The sequence below is a fragment of the Eptatretus burgeri genome, chromosome 16, assembly GCF_056783735.1.
Source record: "Eptatretus burgeri isolate ZD-2024b chromosome 16, Ebu_testis_v1, whole genome shotgun sequence".
Classification (NCBI taxonomy): Eukaryota; Metazoa; Chordata; class Myxini; order Myxiniformes; family Myxinidae; genus Eptatretus; species Eptatretus burgeri.
In genome coordinates this window covers 13,864,976-13,879,499 of record NC_140976.1, presented here as the reverse complement: position 1 = coordinate 13,879,499, position 14,524 = coordinate 13,864,976, and the positions used below count along the sequence as shown (strand labels likewise).

General features: G+C 41.4%; 1 protein-coding gene across 3 annotated transcripts in view; it reads left to right on the top strand.

The window, feature by feature from the left end:
- Nucleotides 1-11,426, top strand: part of LOC147010558 (uncharacterized) — a 73,864-nt gene extending 62,438 nt beyond the window's left edge. For 2 of the 3 annotated variants that reach the window (XM_085860414.1, XM_085860415.1), the window contains exons 3-5: nucleotides 6,605-6,665; nucleotides 6,920-6,992; nucleotides 8,220-11,426. In XM_085860414.1, the coding sequence (XP_085716540.1) occupies nucleotides 6,605-6,665; nucleotides 6,920-6,992; nucleotides 8,220-11,290 (3,205 nt within the window). In that variant the 3' untranslated portion in view covers nucleotides 11,291-11,426. The remainder of the gene's footprint in view (nucleotides 1-6,604; nucleotides 6,666-6,919; nucleotides 6,993-8,219) is intronic. The other variant, XM_085860416.1, reaches the window with a different exon arrangement.
- The last annotated feature ends 3,098 nt before the right edge of the window (nucleotides 11,427-14,524 follow it).

Sequence of the window (14,524 nt, the reverse complement as noted above, 5' to 3'; positions counted from 1 at the left end):
ATGGGAAGCGTTGATGGACAGCAATCTTCAAGTCATGCCACAGATTTTCGATTGGATTTGCGTTGGGGCTCTGATTGGGTCACTCAAGAACATTTATCTTTTTTGTTCCTTAGCCACTCCTGTGTCGCTTTGGCTGTGTGCTTCACGTCATTGTCATGCTGAAAGGTGAACTTCCCTCCCAATTTCAGCTTTCTTACAGAGGGCAGTACGTTTTCCTGTAGGATTTTTCTGTGTTTTATTCATTTCATTTCCCCTTCTATCCTGACAAGTTTCCCCAGTCCCTGCTGAGAGAAATCCCCATAACATGATTATGCCACCACCATGCTTCACAGAAAGGATGGTTTTCTTTGGGTGGTGTGGTGTGTTGGGTTTGCGCCAAACATAACGTTTCCATTTCGGCCAAAAAGTTCCATCTTGGTTTCGTCAGACCACAACATTTTTGCCACATGGCTTCAGAATCTCCGGAGTGGTTTTATGCATACCTCAAATGGGACTCAAGGTGGGCTTTTTTAAAGTAATGGCTTCCTTCTTGCTGCCCTACGATACAGTCCAGACTTGTGGAGTGCTTGAGATATTGTTGTCACATGCACACAGTGACAAGTCCTTGCCATAAAGGCATGTAGCTCTTTCAAAGTTGCCATTGGCCTCTTGGTGGCCTCACTGATCAGTCTCCTTGCTTGGTCATCCAGTTAGGAGAGACGGCCTGATCTAGACAGGGTCTTGGTGGTACCATACGCCTTCCATTTCTTAACGATTGTCTTGACTGTACTCCAAGGGATATTCAAGGCCTTTGAAATATTTTTATACCCATCCCATGATCTGTCCCTTTCTACAACTTTATGCTGAAGGTCTTTTGAAGGCTCATTGGCACTCATGGTTGAGTGTTTTCTGTGAAATGCACAACCCTGCAGAGGAAACCTACAAGAACAGGTGATTTTGTTCTGAAAAAAATCAGAATCACGACAATTTAACACTGGTGGAGGCCAATTAACTTGGCGTGTGATTTTGAAGGTGATTGGTTACCCCTGAGCTAATTTGCAATTGCTATTATAAGGGAGGTGGACACTTATCCAACCTTGATAATCTTGTTTTGTATTTTTAATTAATTTTCTGAAATTTGTAAATTTTGCTTTTCACTTGGAAGTTGTAGGTCACGATGTGTAAATAAAGGTGGAAAAAGTCTGATTTAATGCAATTTAATTCCAGAATATAAGGCAGCAAAAGATGAAAATTTTTAAAGGGGGGTATGGACTTTCTTTAGGCACTGTAAATTAACAAGTGTAAATTGTATCACATTCAAGAGCTGCAATAGTGACTCGTTCCTTAGAGGAAAAGGAGGGGGGACCCGTAAAAGTGGAAGTATTCGATACAAAAGAAAGATGACACCATAAGAGAAAGCCATTCTCCATTGTCTCAGTGGCTGGGTGAAGTGGAGTGAGTTTGTTATCCGCAATCACGAAGCATCATGGGTGGTTTGTTGCCATCCACAATTTTAATTGGAGAAATGCTCTGCTCATAAAGCCAGCTTGATTAAAACATGAGAGGAATATTGAAATGTAATCTATATTGTCCCCCAAATAATCTTCACAAACCGATGGCTGCTAAAAGCATTTTATCAATCTATATTAATAAAAGGCAATGTGTGTGTGTGTGTGTGTGTCAGTGTGTGTCTCCTCCATAACTCCAAAACTATAAAACCGAGCAGCCTGAAACCTTGCATGCAAAGTAAGAAAACCCCAAGGAAATGCAGGAGTGAAAATTGGGTGTTTTGGTTAATTAAAACACCCCTTGTGAAGATAATTAACGGCCTTATATAATTATATCCATCATTAGGTGATCCTCAGCCACCTCGCTCTCTGGGGTCTTAAGGCGTTTCCTGCGTCACCTCGCTGGGGTCTGAAGCCGCCATGTTTTTTGGCCTGCTCAACCATGCCTCGACTTGGAACAGGACGCAGCGATTTCTGAACGATAATAATCTGGGAGTGAACAGAGAGTTGTATTACATCTCGAGTACAAAAGGTTTGAGAGCTAAACTCATCGGATGGTGGAATGGGGACCTCCGAATGACCATTCTTAAGTTTTCCAATTGGTGCATTAAGTAGGGGGTGCTGCTTGAAGTACCCCCCAAAGTCAGTTTAAATTACATTTTTGAGTACATCGATCAAACTGGTGCCAAAAGTTTCATTTTGGCAGAGTGATTACAGATGTGCCATTCTTAAGTAACGAATTTGGAGCTGACCCTAACAATGTATGGAGCTAAGGATAGTGCAAACACCAGACTGAATGAGTGTAGGTAGGAGAAGTTCATGAAGACATACGGACCAAAGGGAAATGGAAAAAACCTACCAGCCAATTTGAGGGGCATGGCTGCAAGTGAACTACCACCTTGCGAAGATGAGCCCAATACTCACATTAAGCATGCTTCCTTTGTTGCCCACATGTAGGCAAGAGCAGATCAAATCATATCGAGCAGCATCCCACTGAAGAAAATGGCTGGCAGTTAGTTGATGACCATTACAAACTGGTTTGGTTCGAAGAGGAGCAACTTCCCGAAACCCTTATCTCAGAGACAGAGGAATTAGAAGCAATGGACAAGGAAGAGGAGGATGACATGGAAATTACATCTTCAGATGAAGATGACAGTTCTGACGAGGATGACTGGAATCTTGTAACAGACAGGCAGGCTGAAACCATAATTATACCAATACTAATAAATACTAGTGAACTCATGATTATAGACATATTCACAGTATAGGAATATAACTTTTGCCTAACAGTATGTGTGTGACTCATCAGCAGTTTTGATGTTTTGTCTTGTAAGTTTTAGCGATAGATTGATATCATTTTAAAATTGAGCATGATATGGATACAGATATCAAAAGGTAGTCATAGTTGACACATGACAAAAGTTTGGTTTCCAAAGAGCATAACCACTTGAACATAGGCATGTTAGTGTCCTGTTGCAACATATAATTCAATACAAATATTTTACCACAATAGCTACTTAGTGGATGCCCTCTTGCCAAAAGCGTGAAACATTAGACGAGGAAAACTGTTTAATTTTTCATGATTCATGATGCTTGTTTCATATGCACTGAATGTGTTGGAAAAATGCCAGGTCCAATTACTTTTACTGATCACTGATGCTCCTTTCAAGTATCGATGCCAAATCTACATGTCACACTTGATTTTATCATCGAAATATACGTAGTTGATAGAAACGTTAAATTGATAGTTTCTTTGTTCTTCTATATTTTATTAGAGTCAAATTTGAAGGCATTCTTTATGTTTTAAATATTTCATGTCTTAAAAGTATACATGTTCTAATCATGTTACCAGAGAACATAAATAGGATTTCAACCATAATTTTCTTTAAATTCAGAATGTAATGCAAAATTTGATATCTCATAGAATCTTACACATTTTACTGGTTTAATTACAAGGAACAATATAAATATTCGATATGAAATGATCTTTGTTTCAACATGACCTGCTCTCTATTGATCTTAATTTCCCAGAAACAGATATTTGCCTGTGACCCCTTCTTAAATGGGTTTTGTACCAAAAGGGTCACTTAAGAACTACTGATCCTTCATTAGGAAGCTCAAAAGAAGATTTCCACAAAGTTTTATTGATGTACTTGAGATGTGTTTTAAACGTGATAAATATAGCACCCTCTTTAGGGCATTCTTAAATGTGTTTTGCACCAAATTCTTCACTTAAATGGCACATCTGTAATCACAGTGCCAAAATGAAACTTTTGGCACCAGAATTATCGATGTACTCAAAAATGTAATTTAAACTGACTTTGGGGGGTACACTTCAAGCAACGCCCCATTATATACAAGGGGCTGCAAAAGTAGGTATACAGTAATGAAAACAAGTACAGTCCTTAATGTATACCTACTTTTGCAGCCCCCTGTGTGTGTATATATATATATATATATATATATATATATTAGGGTGTTTCATTTTTTCTGAAGTGCAATAATTTTATCAGCACAGGTTTGCCTTTGAACCTTTCCTATAAAAAGTGCTTCATGCAAAATCTTAGCGAAATGGGACGGTGTTAACAGGTCGCACACTTTTGAATGGTATGTTGACGTTCTTAGTAGCGTCTCGTGTAGCGAACGCTGTTCATAGAGAGTTCGGCGTTGTTCATCTTCTTCTTGTTCTTCTTTTTGTGAAGACAAAACCTTAATCTCTTGGCCTCAGCTCTTGTATAGACAAGATCCGGATCTCCTTAAATATTGAGCACATGTACGGTGCCTTTTGAGAGCGTCTATCATGAACTTTTAAATATTGTTACGAATTTGGAATTCAATTGCACACAACATACAGGTTCCCTTCGTCAGCTATCTCGATAATTGCATATCGATATGTCGATAGCAATACCGATATGTCGATATGTCGACAGCAGATACCGTTCTTCGGCTGCTGGACACGTATCAGATTGCTGACAAGATCATCGGTCTCTCATTTGATACGACTGCGTCCAACAGTGGCATGATTAGCAGAGCCTGCACCATAATTGAACAGTCCCTTGGAAGACCTCTTCTTTGGCTGGCATGCCGACATCACATTCACGAGGTGGTACTGAAGAACACCTATGAACTCCTCTTCGGCTCTCCCCCAGGTCCCGACATTCCCCTCTTCAAACGATTGCGAGGAAAATGGGACATCTTGGACAAGACATCTGCCGGTACCCTCAGCGACGAACAACCCCTGGATGAGTGGAGCGAATCACAAAGGCTGAAGATGATAGACTTCCTCAGGAGAGTCATCCATGATGCAGCCCACCCAAGAGAGGACTATCTCGAACTCCTTCAGCTCTCTCTTCTCTACCTAGGAGGATGGAGCGGAGATCTGCCTCGATTTAGGGCCCCTGGAGTCTACCATCAGGCGAGATGGATGGCAAAGGCTATTTATATCCTGAAGATTGCCCTGTTTTTGCAACAACTGGAGCTGACGAGTTCGGAAAAACGTGGAGTCCGACGACTGGCCCGTTTCATCAGTCTCATTTACATCAGATTCTGGCATGAGGCAGCTGTCCCAAACTGTGCACCGAAGAATGACCTGGAGTTCTTGGCGATTCTCCAGGTGTTTGTGGATAGAGAACTCGGGTCAACGGCAGAGAAGGACCTCCAAAGGCACCTCTGGTACCTCTCTGAGCAAGGAGTGGCCCTAGTCTTCTTCAACGAACGAGTGTCTCCCGATGACCGGGCGGCCATGGTCAAGAACCTATGCCGTCCAGCAACCTCGAAAGCACTCAAGAGACTTGAAAAGAAGAACTTCACTCTCCCTGATGGTCTTTCCAAATTGGTAACAGGGCGAACACTAGAGGACATTGGGATCTTTGCTGGGAGGATGGTCACTACCCATAACGTGGAAGATGTTTTGCAAGATCCACAAAGTCGAGCCACCGTCCGAGGCCTGCAGGTCACCAATGATGCAGCAGAGAGAGGAGTGTCACTGATACAAAAACTCCAAGCCCGAACCGAAGACGAGCAGCAGAAGCAGTTCCTCCTCAAAGTTGTTCATCATGACCGCAAGACCGTCAAGAGAACAAAGGCTGGAGTGACTGCTAAGTTCCCTCCTGCTCCTTGAGCCCAACGATTTGATTGCCCTGCTCTCCTTGCATAATTGTTCTACATTTCTTTTTCATAATTTTTTTTGTTAATTTTCAGTTCAATAAACGTTCGTTGCAATTTTTTGTCTTCTCCTCCATTTTATTTTTTCGAAGTTTCACTTGAAATGTGGAATCTTGTCCAACTGTGGGACCAGTAAATATTGACGAATCAAACCAAATATTTGCCTAAAATATTTATGGGTCTTGAGAAACAAGGGGACACCCCTTCTGACAATTTTCAACAAATTTCATTTTTTTACCACCATGAGTGAAATACCCTAATATATATATATATATATATATATATATATATATATATATATATATATATATATATATATATATATATATATATATATATATATATATATATATATAGTACTCATTGAAAAAGACTGATAAACTGATTGGACTGATAAAGACCAAAGCTTTCAGTGAACTCATTCTAGCTCTTCCAAGAGCCTCGACTATGTATACCATAAAAATGAAGAAGAAAAAAAGATAATAAATCAATACGCAAGATTTAGAATCAAAGGCAATTCGTTGTTCTTAAAAGTGTTCCTCATTCAAAAAGAAAACGACGTTTCCACTTTACATGCTCCAATTGGATTGTAGTAGTCCAGACAGTTTTTTTTGAGACATTTTTTCTCACTGCTTTGTCATGAAGTCGGTTAAGGTTGAAAGCGAGCAATTTGGAGACACCAGCCACAAGCTTCAATAAATTAGTTTGCAGGAAGCTGCACGGGTTATTGGGTACTCAACTGTTCGTGATAATGTCCTGAAGAAGCAAAAGCTGGTTACATAATGAAGATAACATTACAAGACCTGGTTTCTAAAATAGACTTAAACAGAAATGGTCAACTTAAACAGAAAAGTATGCTTATTAATGCAGTTTGGTGCAAATATGAAGCTGAATAAAATCCAATAAATATATAATATTTAAGTGGAATTCTTGTTGCGTGCACCATGTTTCAGTAATCCAAGATTCCAGAGGAGGTTCACGACCCGGCTGGAAATTGTGTTTGCTGCAACGAAGGTTCGGCATGATGATCTTGTGGAACATCTTACGCCTCTTATTTAGTTCTCTTGAACACAAAAAGTGTCTTAGAGATTTTTGTTTTTTCTCTTTCCTCACTTTTATGTTTTCGGGGGGAAAAAAAATTTAGATTTTTCCAAAAGAATTTCCTCCTTTAACATTCTTCGTTCTTTCTTTCCTTTATTAAACGGCAAAATGAATGTTTGTGATGCAATGAGCCAGGTCGGTCATACTCCTGATGTTTGCGTTTTCAGCCTTTGCTCTCAGTCAAGGACTCCATATCACTGCACAAAGATGGAGACATCATGGACACCTGCTCACTTCCAGGTATGAGACCCAGCTGGTCGTTGACAAAATTACAAGGATACACAAGAAACTTTGATGCAGGAGGAGGCCATTTGTTTCATTAAGCTTGTGCTACATCTATAACATCAATTCGATATATCAGTTTATCAAGGGGATGAGTGTGGATCATTGGCAGGCACAGACATCAGAAGGGTGAAATGAAACCAGTCCTTTCATCAGGGTGAAATGAAACTTATGAAATAATTTTTGGTGGGACCCATCACGGTTATGGGGAAAGGGATGAACAAAGACAAACACGACCCTCTCACAGACATCACAATCATGACACAGGTATCCAATCACCGATACATACCTCAGCTACCTACCATTCCTGCCAATATCCATGTAACCACAGTATCCTCAATGCATGTTGCTACCCATTTAACTCAAATTTAAACCTTTCTTTTGCCACTATTTCATGTTTAAACTTTCTGCTGCCACTATCTTTCGAGTTAAAGACCCCTACTTATTACCGTTCTCATTCTTCTTCGCTCTCACCATGTCATCTTGCAATCTTTTCTACCATCATCCCTACCTAACCTAACCCTATTGGGCACAATCCTGGATGATTCAGCACTCCAACACAGTATACCAGCATGCTGGCAATCAATTTGCCGACCTCGGAAGGATGACAGGCTGAATCAACCCCCCTGGTGTATTAATTCACCGGCCGACGGGGCTTGAACTCAGGACCCTAGGATCCCAAGACCACCACCCTAACCATTAAGCCAACACCAGGCTCAAGTATACAAAAAGCGGTAAACTACCCCGAAAAGCGATAGAGTTACCAACTATGTAATCAACGTTGAAGTGAACATGTATCTCTCTTTCCTCCATACTAATCCCAAATGTCAGATCAAGAAACTTCAAAAAATTTTTATTTAAAAGTGATAGTTTTTGTAAACACAACAATTTTAATCACATGTTCTCTTTCCCAACTCTCGATGCTTCAACCCCATCCTCCAAGATGTTACGTTGAATGTGCATCGCATGGAAACCTGAAACGTTTTCATTGTTAAATCTCAGTCGAAACAACATTCTAGTTGTTTAGAGACTGATTAAGAAAAAAAATTAATTCCCCCCAAAACGACATTGTTCCACTTTCACTGCATGAACATAATTTTGGTAAATTCGATTGCATAAATTAAGTAGCTCATGTTTTCTTGATGTGTGACTCTCCATGCTGATTATATTTTATTTCTCTGGCAGAAAACCCAAGGATACTTCGAAAACTGGCAGAGTGTCGGCGAGGCAAATTTGCAGACATTTCGTCACAAATGCCAGTCATTGCAACTACAAAGGCAACAGCAGTTGCCTGGGAAAACTGTGCGAGTGAATACAACAGGCCAAATCCTCCCAGTGGCAGCAAAAGACTTCCATTTGCGGGAAGGATAATGGATGTTTTGCCTTCCCCTGCATTTCACAGGAAGAATGTGAACCTTGACAGAGAGCTCGAAAAGAACTGTCGTCACACAAGCAGCAACAGACAGACAGCTTATCAGAAGAATGTGCAGCCCTTCAACACAGCTGCACAATATAGCAGCAGATCAAGTGTCCTGTCAACAAACGAGCTGGATGTCACATCAAGTCAGAAAGAGGTTGGACCAGAAATGAACTCAAAACCTGCTGGAGAACTTTTCAACGAAACAGGTAGGAGGCCGGAGAGCCTCCAAAACAAGTCCAGAAAAAGTTTTAGACCTGATCAGAATATCCTTCCAGGAGCATATCTTGGTCGGCAAAGACAACAATGGCGAAGGACTGATAAAGACCAAAGCTCAGGAGTGAGGAGTTTCTTGTCACAGTCCTTTTACTTATTGAAATCAACCACGTTGGGATTTGACATTAGGAGGAGCAAAAAGACACAGAAAGAGGAAGAAGTTTCACAGGAAAGTAACGAGAATGTGGGAGTTAATGTGTTGCTAACTGAAGCAAAAACAGCACAGGCCATTCAGCTTCCCACGTCACAATCGGCAATCAAAATGTCTGCGTCAAATGTGAACTCAAATGATGAACACATCCAAACATTTTCTCTCCACACAAGATCAATAAGAAGTGACACAACCAACAGCAATGCTGGAATAGAATGGCAAGCAGAACAACTGGCTCAATCATCTCATAGTCCGACAAACAAGGTTTTGGGCACCAGCCCGGAAAACAAAGTGAGCCCAACAATTTTTCAGCCAAAACGAAAAATCTCCAGTTGTGGTACGACACGAGAGTACCCTCTGCATACAGGTTTGACCGTTTTCAATGCACAGCCATTTTCCAACAATGCGTATAAGCCATGTAGTTCCCCGGTACAAAAACCGGGAAGTCCAAACTATATGTGGTTTGGCGGCTCACCAGCACAAAAACCAAAAAGTCCAAACTACACAAGCTTTGGCGGCTCCCCAGTACAAAAACCGGTGAGTCCAAATTACAAGGGGTTCAGTGGCTCTCCGGTACAAAAACCAGAAAGTCCAAACTGCACGGGTTTTGGCGGCTCCCCAGTACAAAAACCGGTGAGTCCAAACTACACAGGATTCGGCGACTCCCTGGTACAAAAACCAGAAAGTCCAAACCACACAGATTTAGGCGGCTCCCCAGTACAAAAACCGGTGAGTCCAAATTACACGGGGTTCATTGGCTCCCCAGTAGAAAAACCGGTGAGTCCAAACTACACGGGGTTCAGTGGCTCCCCGGTACAAAAACCAAAAAGTCCAAACTACACAGGATTTGGTGACTCTCCGGTACAAAAACCAGAAAGTCCAAACTGCACGGGTTTAGGCGGCTCCCCAGTAAAAAAACCGGTGAGTCCAAACTACACAGGATTCGGCGACTCCCTGGTACGAAAACCAAAAAGTCCAAACTACACGGGTTTAGGCGGCTCCCCAGTACAAAAACCGGTGAGTCCAAACTACATGGGGTTCAGCAACTCCCCGGTACAAAAACCAAAAAGTCCAAACTACACAGGCTTCGGCGACTCCCCAATACAAAAACCAGAAAGCCCAAACTACACAGGTTTAGGTGGCTCCCCAGTAAAAAAACCGACGAGTCCAAACTACACGGGATTCAGCGGCTTCCCGGTACAAAAACCAGGAAATCAAAACTACACAGTGCTTGACACATCCTGTTCCCAGCTACATAAACGCTCCTCCGACGAAAAACCCACACGGTTGAATTCACTCCCTGCCAAAGTTAACCAGGGCTCAGTAGCCGACAAGTCAATATTCGAGGAGTTCAATCGACATTCATGGCATGAAGCAAGAGAATATGTGAAAATGCATCAAAATAAGATGTGTAACACTAAAATCCAGGAATGGCTGGGCTGCAGTTGCAATAAAGGTTTACAAACAAGACAAAATAAAGATGTGATTTATGATCCGCTGAAGACAAAAATTGCAACAGACAGAGGTGAAGGCAGAAGTGCCCAGGGCCCATGTGCAATTCAATTACCAAACAGGTTGCACATCTCTCTGCCATCTGCTCGGCCATTCCAAACATTTCAACGGAGCGGCACTATGCCACAAAAGCGCAGCCAAATGCTGGTTTCTTACCCCACTTACAGCACACTGGCCGGCTCTCATGCTTACAGGGAGATGTCTCTGTACAAGGAACCTCTTATTGACATCAGGTCTGGCAACAAAATGGAATCATTAAGGAGCAAACAAGATGCAATGGCTCGGTGCAAGTCTATGGATGCTCTTCTTGAATTTGGGGACGACGATTCCACCATCAGCAATGCAGTTGCCAAGCATAACAAAGTCAAGAAAATATCTCATGATGGACGACACCTATCACTGGAAAGGAAAAGCACAAGTCATTTCTTTGTAGAACAGGTGTATCGTACAAGTCCTCCTGGTGGCTATTCCTCAAGGGTCCGTTCTTATTCAGGGTCTGGACCTCATTGTAAGTCTCCTTCCCTGGCAGATAGTCCAGCTGCCAAACATTCACCGGTTAATCATGACGTACGACTTTCTAGTGCAGACTTTCTGGCCAAAGGGTGGATCACTCCGTTTGCAAGTGGCCAGTTGGGCTGCCAGGCTCGATGCCAACCTTTTGGCCTGTCAGTTGATCCGTATACACACGTTCCTAATCATTCACCTCATGATACCTCACCCAATCTTACAGACTGTGTTAGCATGGCAGATGCAGACGATGTGTTTTATGAAAGAGAAGACAGTGATGGAGATTCAAACACAACTCTGTCTGATGAGTATTACTTGCATGAGAATGTTCAGACAGCTCACAGAAAGCGAAGAGTGCAGCGACAATCTGCCATCATTGAGACAGCAGTTTAATCAGCGTCTATTGCTCAAGGGATTGTGACACAGCTTTGGTGTCAGACAGACATATTGGGTTGGGCAAGGAAAAAAAAATGTATATATATATATATATATATATATATATATATATATATATATATATATATATATATATATATATATATATATCTTATTCTTCTTCTTCTTATTTCGGCTGCTCCCATTAGGGGTCGCCACAGCGGATCATCCGTATGATCAGCATAGTGATTTGGCACATGTTTTACGCCGAATGCCCTTCCTGACGCAACCCTGGTCGCCTCTTACGACACAGGGATATGGTACACCTATTTTAACCGGGGTATACACTGGCCCAGTATACTGGTACTCATTTCACGGACCTCGGAAGGATGACAGGCTGAGTCAACCCCCTGGGGTATTAATTCAGTGGCCCAACGGGGCTTGAACTCAGGACCTTTTGGATCTCAAGCCGCTGCCCGAACCACTGCACCAACACCAGGATATATATATATATATATATATATATATATATATATATATATATATGTATATATATATATATATGTATACTGTATATATATATATATATATATATATATATACTGTATATATATATATATATATATATATATATATATATATATATACTGTATATATATATATATATATATATATATATATATATATATATATATATATATTATATCCCTGTGTCATATAAGAAGCGACCAGGGTTGCGTCAGGAAGGGCATCCGGCATAAAACATGTGCCAAATCACTATGCTGATCATACGGATGATCCGCTGTGGCGACCCCTAACGGGAGCAGTCGAAAGAAGAAGAAGAAGAAGAAGACATACATACATAAATTATAAATTAAATACCCCTTGCACCCCACCACTTGTACCCTGTCCAAATTAAACTGTTATGCTGTTGCATTTGTCACAACTACATCACCCAGAGAGAGATGCAGTTACAGTAAAGGCACATCACCACTTTAGAAAATGAATTAAAATGTCTCAGGCATAAAAGACTACAAAATTGCTTCAACTTAAAGAAAAGGTCAGCACACAAAGGCCTACTCTTTGTGACGTTCTGTGGGAAAATGTTTAACAACATTGTAGGATTTTTGTGGACCACCCATTTGACCGCCAGTCAAAACTTATGGAATCACAAACGGTATAATTAAATAGAGCTCAGTGGTGTGTTTGTCTCACTAAGAAAGGTCTGTTAAATTCCCATGGTCACCGTCAGAATGTCCTCGTCTTTAAGGAAAATATTTGCAGAGTTCCTCCCAAGAACCTTTGTGCTGGAGAGAAAAGGCATAGAAAGCTCAACATACACCGCTGCTGATATCATAAAGGTTGACTTTACATATCTAGAGCAAAAGGAACAGATTGGGATGTTGTTGACTCTTTTATTGTACACGTAATAATAAGGACTCTGCTCAACCCCAACATGAAAGTTTTCATTCCTGCTCGATGCTCAATTTTTCATTTTCAGCAAAAATGCCTTTTTTGGGTGTGGGATGGTGGCTTTTCTGCTTAAAAACTCGTCTTTCCGATTCACACTGGGGTTGCAACTTCAGTTAACTCAACAGAATTCCAAACAAACTTGTCATCCTATTCACTAGCACTGTTGGCACAGATGACGAGTTTACGGGTATTGTACAGCCGATTCCATTTTCAAAATGTTGTATACAATTGCCAGGTTTGTTGCATTGTTTTATAGTCAAATAAAGATTTCACGGTTGTCACATAATCATTGTGTCTATACTTGCCATTCCTAATAAGTACAGATTCAGTGCTCCACCACGGTAGAGTGGTGGCCCCATCCTCCAAGATGGCCCCATCCTCCATAAATCGTTAGGAGAAGGCTACCAGGGAGGTAGCCTGGTGGACGAAATAGTGAGGTCATGGATTCACGGTAGGCTGCAGGGCACAACGCATACGGGTAGGGCATTTGCACAATTGGGAACCAAGTTTTCTTTAAGCCTCGGGTATAAAAGAGTTGGAAGCTTTTTGTTTTCTGCAGCCGGTTTGTTCAAGGGATAAGGCAATTATTTGTTTGTACTCGAGTTGCTCAAGTCAAAACTCTCAGACTGTTGAGACAACACAATCGACCGCCACGCTGACGACAGCACCAGTGCTGAATTTCACAATACAGGAAACGAGAACAGGACTCAGGAACACGCACACCTCCGCCAGGTTGAACAGTTTACATTTTGTATCCCTCATAGGCTGGATCTGCATCCGGACCATAACCAAAATCTAATCTTGTTATTGTCACCTAACTAACCCATCCACCAAGTTTTGTCATTCCCTGTCCACAACTTTTTGAAATATTGTGCTACATATCGTTTTTGGCCCTATCATTCAATTGTGAGGAATCACTTAGATTCGGATCTTCACCAAAATACAATCAACTCGTTTTCGTCACACACCCAACCTGTCCACCAAGTTTTGTCCGAATCCGTCCATAACTTTTTTGAGATATCCTTCTCACAGAGACAGACAGACAGGGGTGAAGACGTAACTTCCATCCACTTTCGGTGGTGGAATTATAAGTGTCATTTCGAGGGGAGATTAGACTGAGTGTTTTACTTCTCTCAATATCAGATGAGCCTATCACCTAGAAGGGACAACCAAACCTGCTGGTCAGCTAGTGAAAAAAGCATTCATCTTCAAAAAAACTTCATTGCAAGGAAAGGCTTTCCAGATTCAGTGGCACTGTCATCGTGGAATGTGGATGATGGGGATAATTATCCAACTCAGACGGAAAATCAGAACTGGTTAAAGAAGAAAGAAGAAATGGCCTCATGAAGAGATTTCCACAAACAAGAGAATGAAGAACAAGAGTTGAGGTGCACAATCAAACTGGAATTTAACCAGAAGGATGTTACCTGAAGAACACTTCCAATAGAGGACAGGGGGTTGTGATTCTTTTTCAACAAACACTTCAACATAGAGATCAATTCACAACCATGATCTTTTCTACTCCCATTAACCCTCCACAAGTTCCAAGTTTCCACTTTTTCCTTCCACTTCTGTGATTGAGAGTGTGACATGGAAGGGGGTGGGGGGATCCATAGCTAGACTGGTAAATGTAACATGGTCCGTGCGTTTTGAGTAGGTTAGACTGCCATGTAACAGGGACCTGTCAGAGTAAATCGCTTCATCACACATGACGCTGTTAGGTTATGTAATTTATAGACAGGATAGTCAGGGTAATATCATATGCATGAATACCTCGTT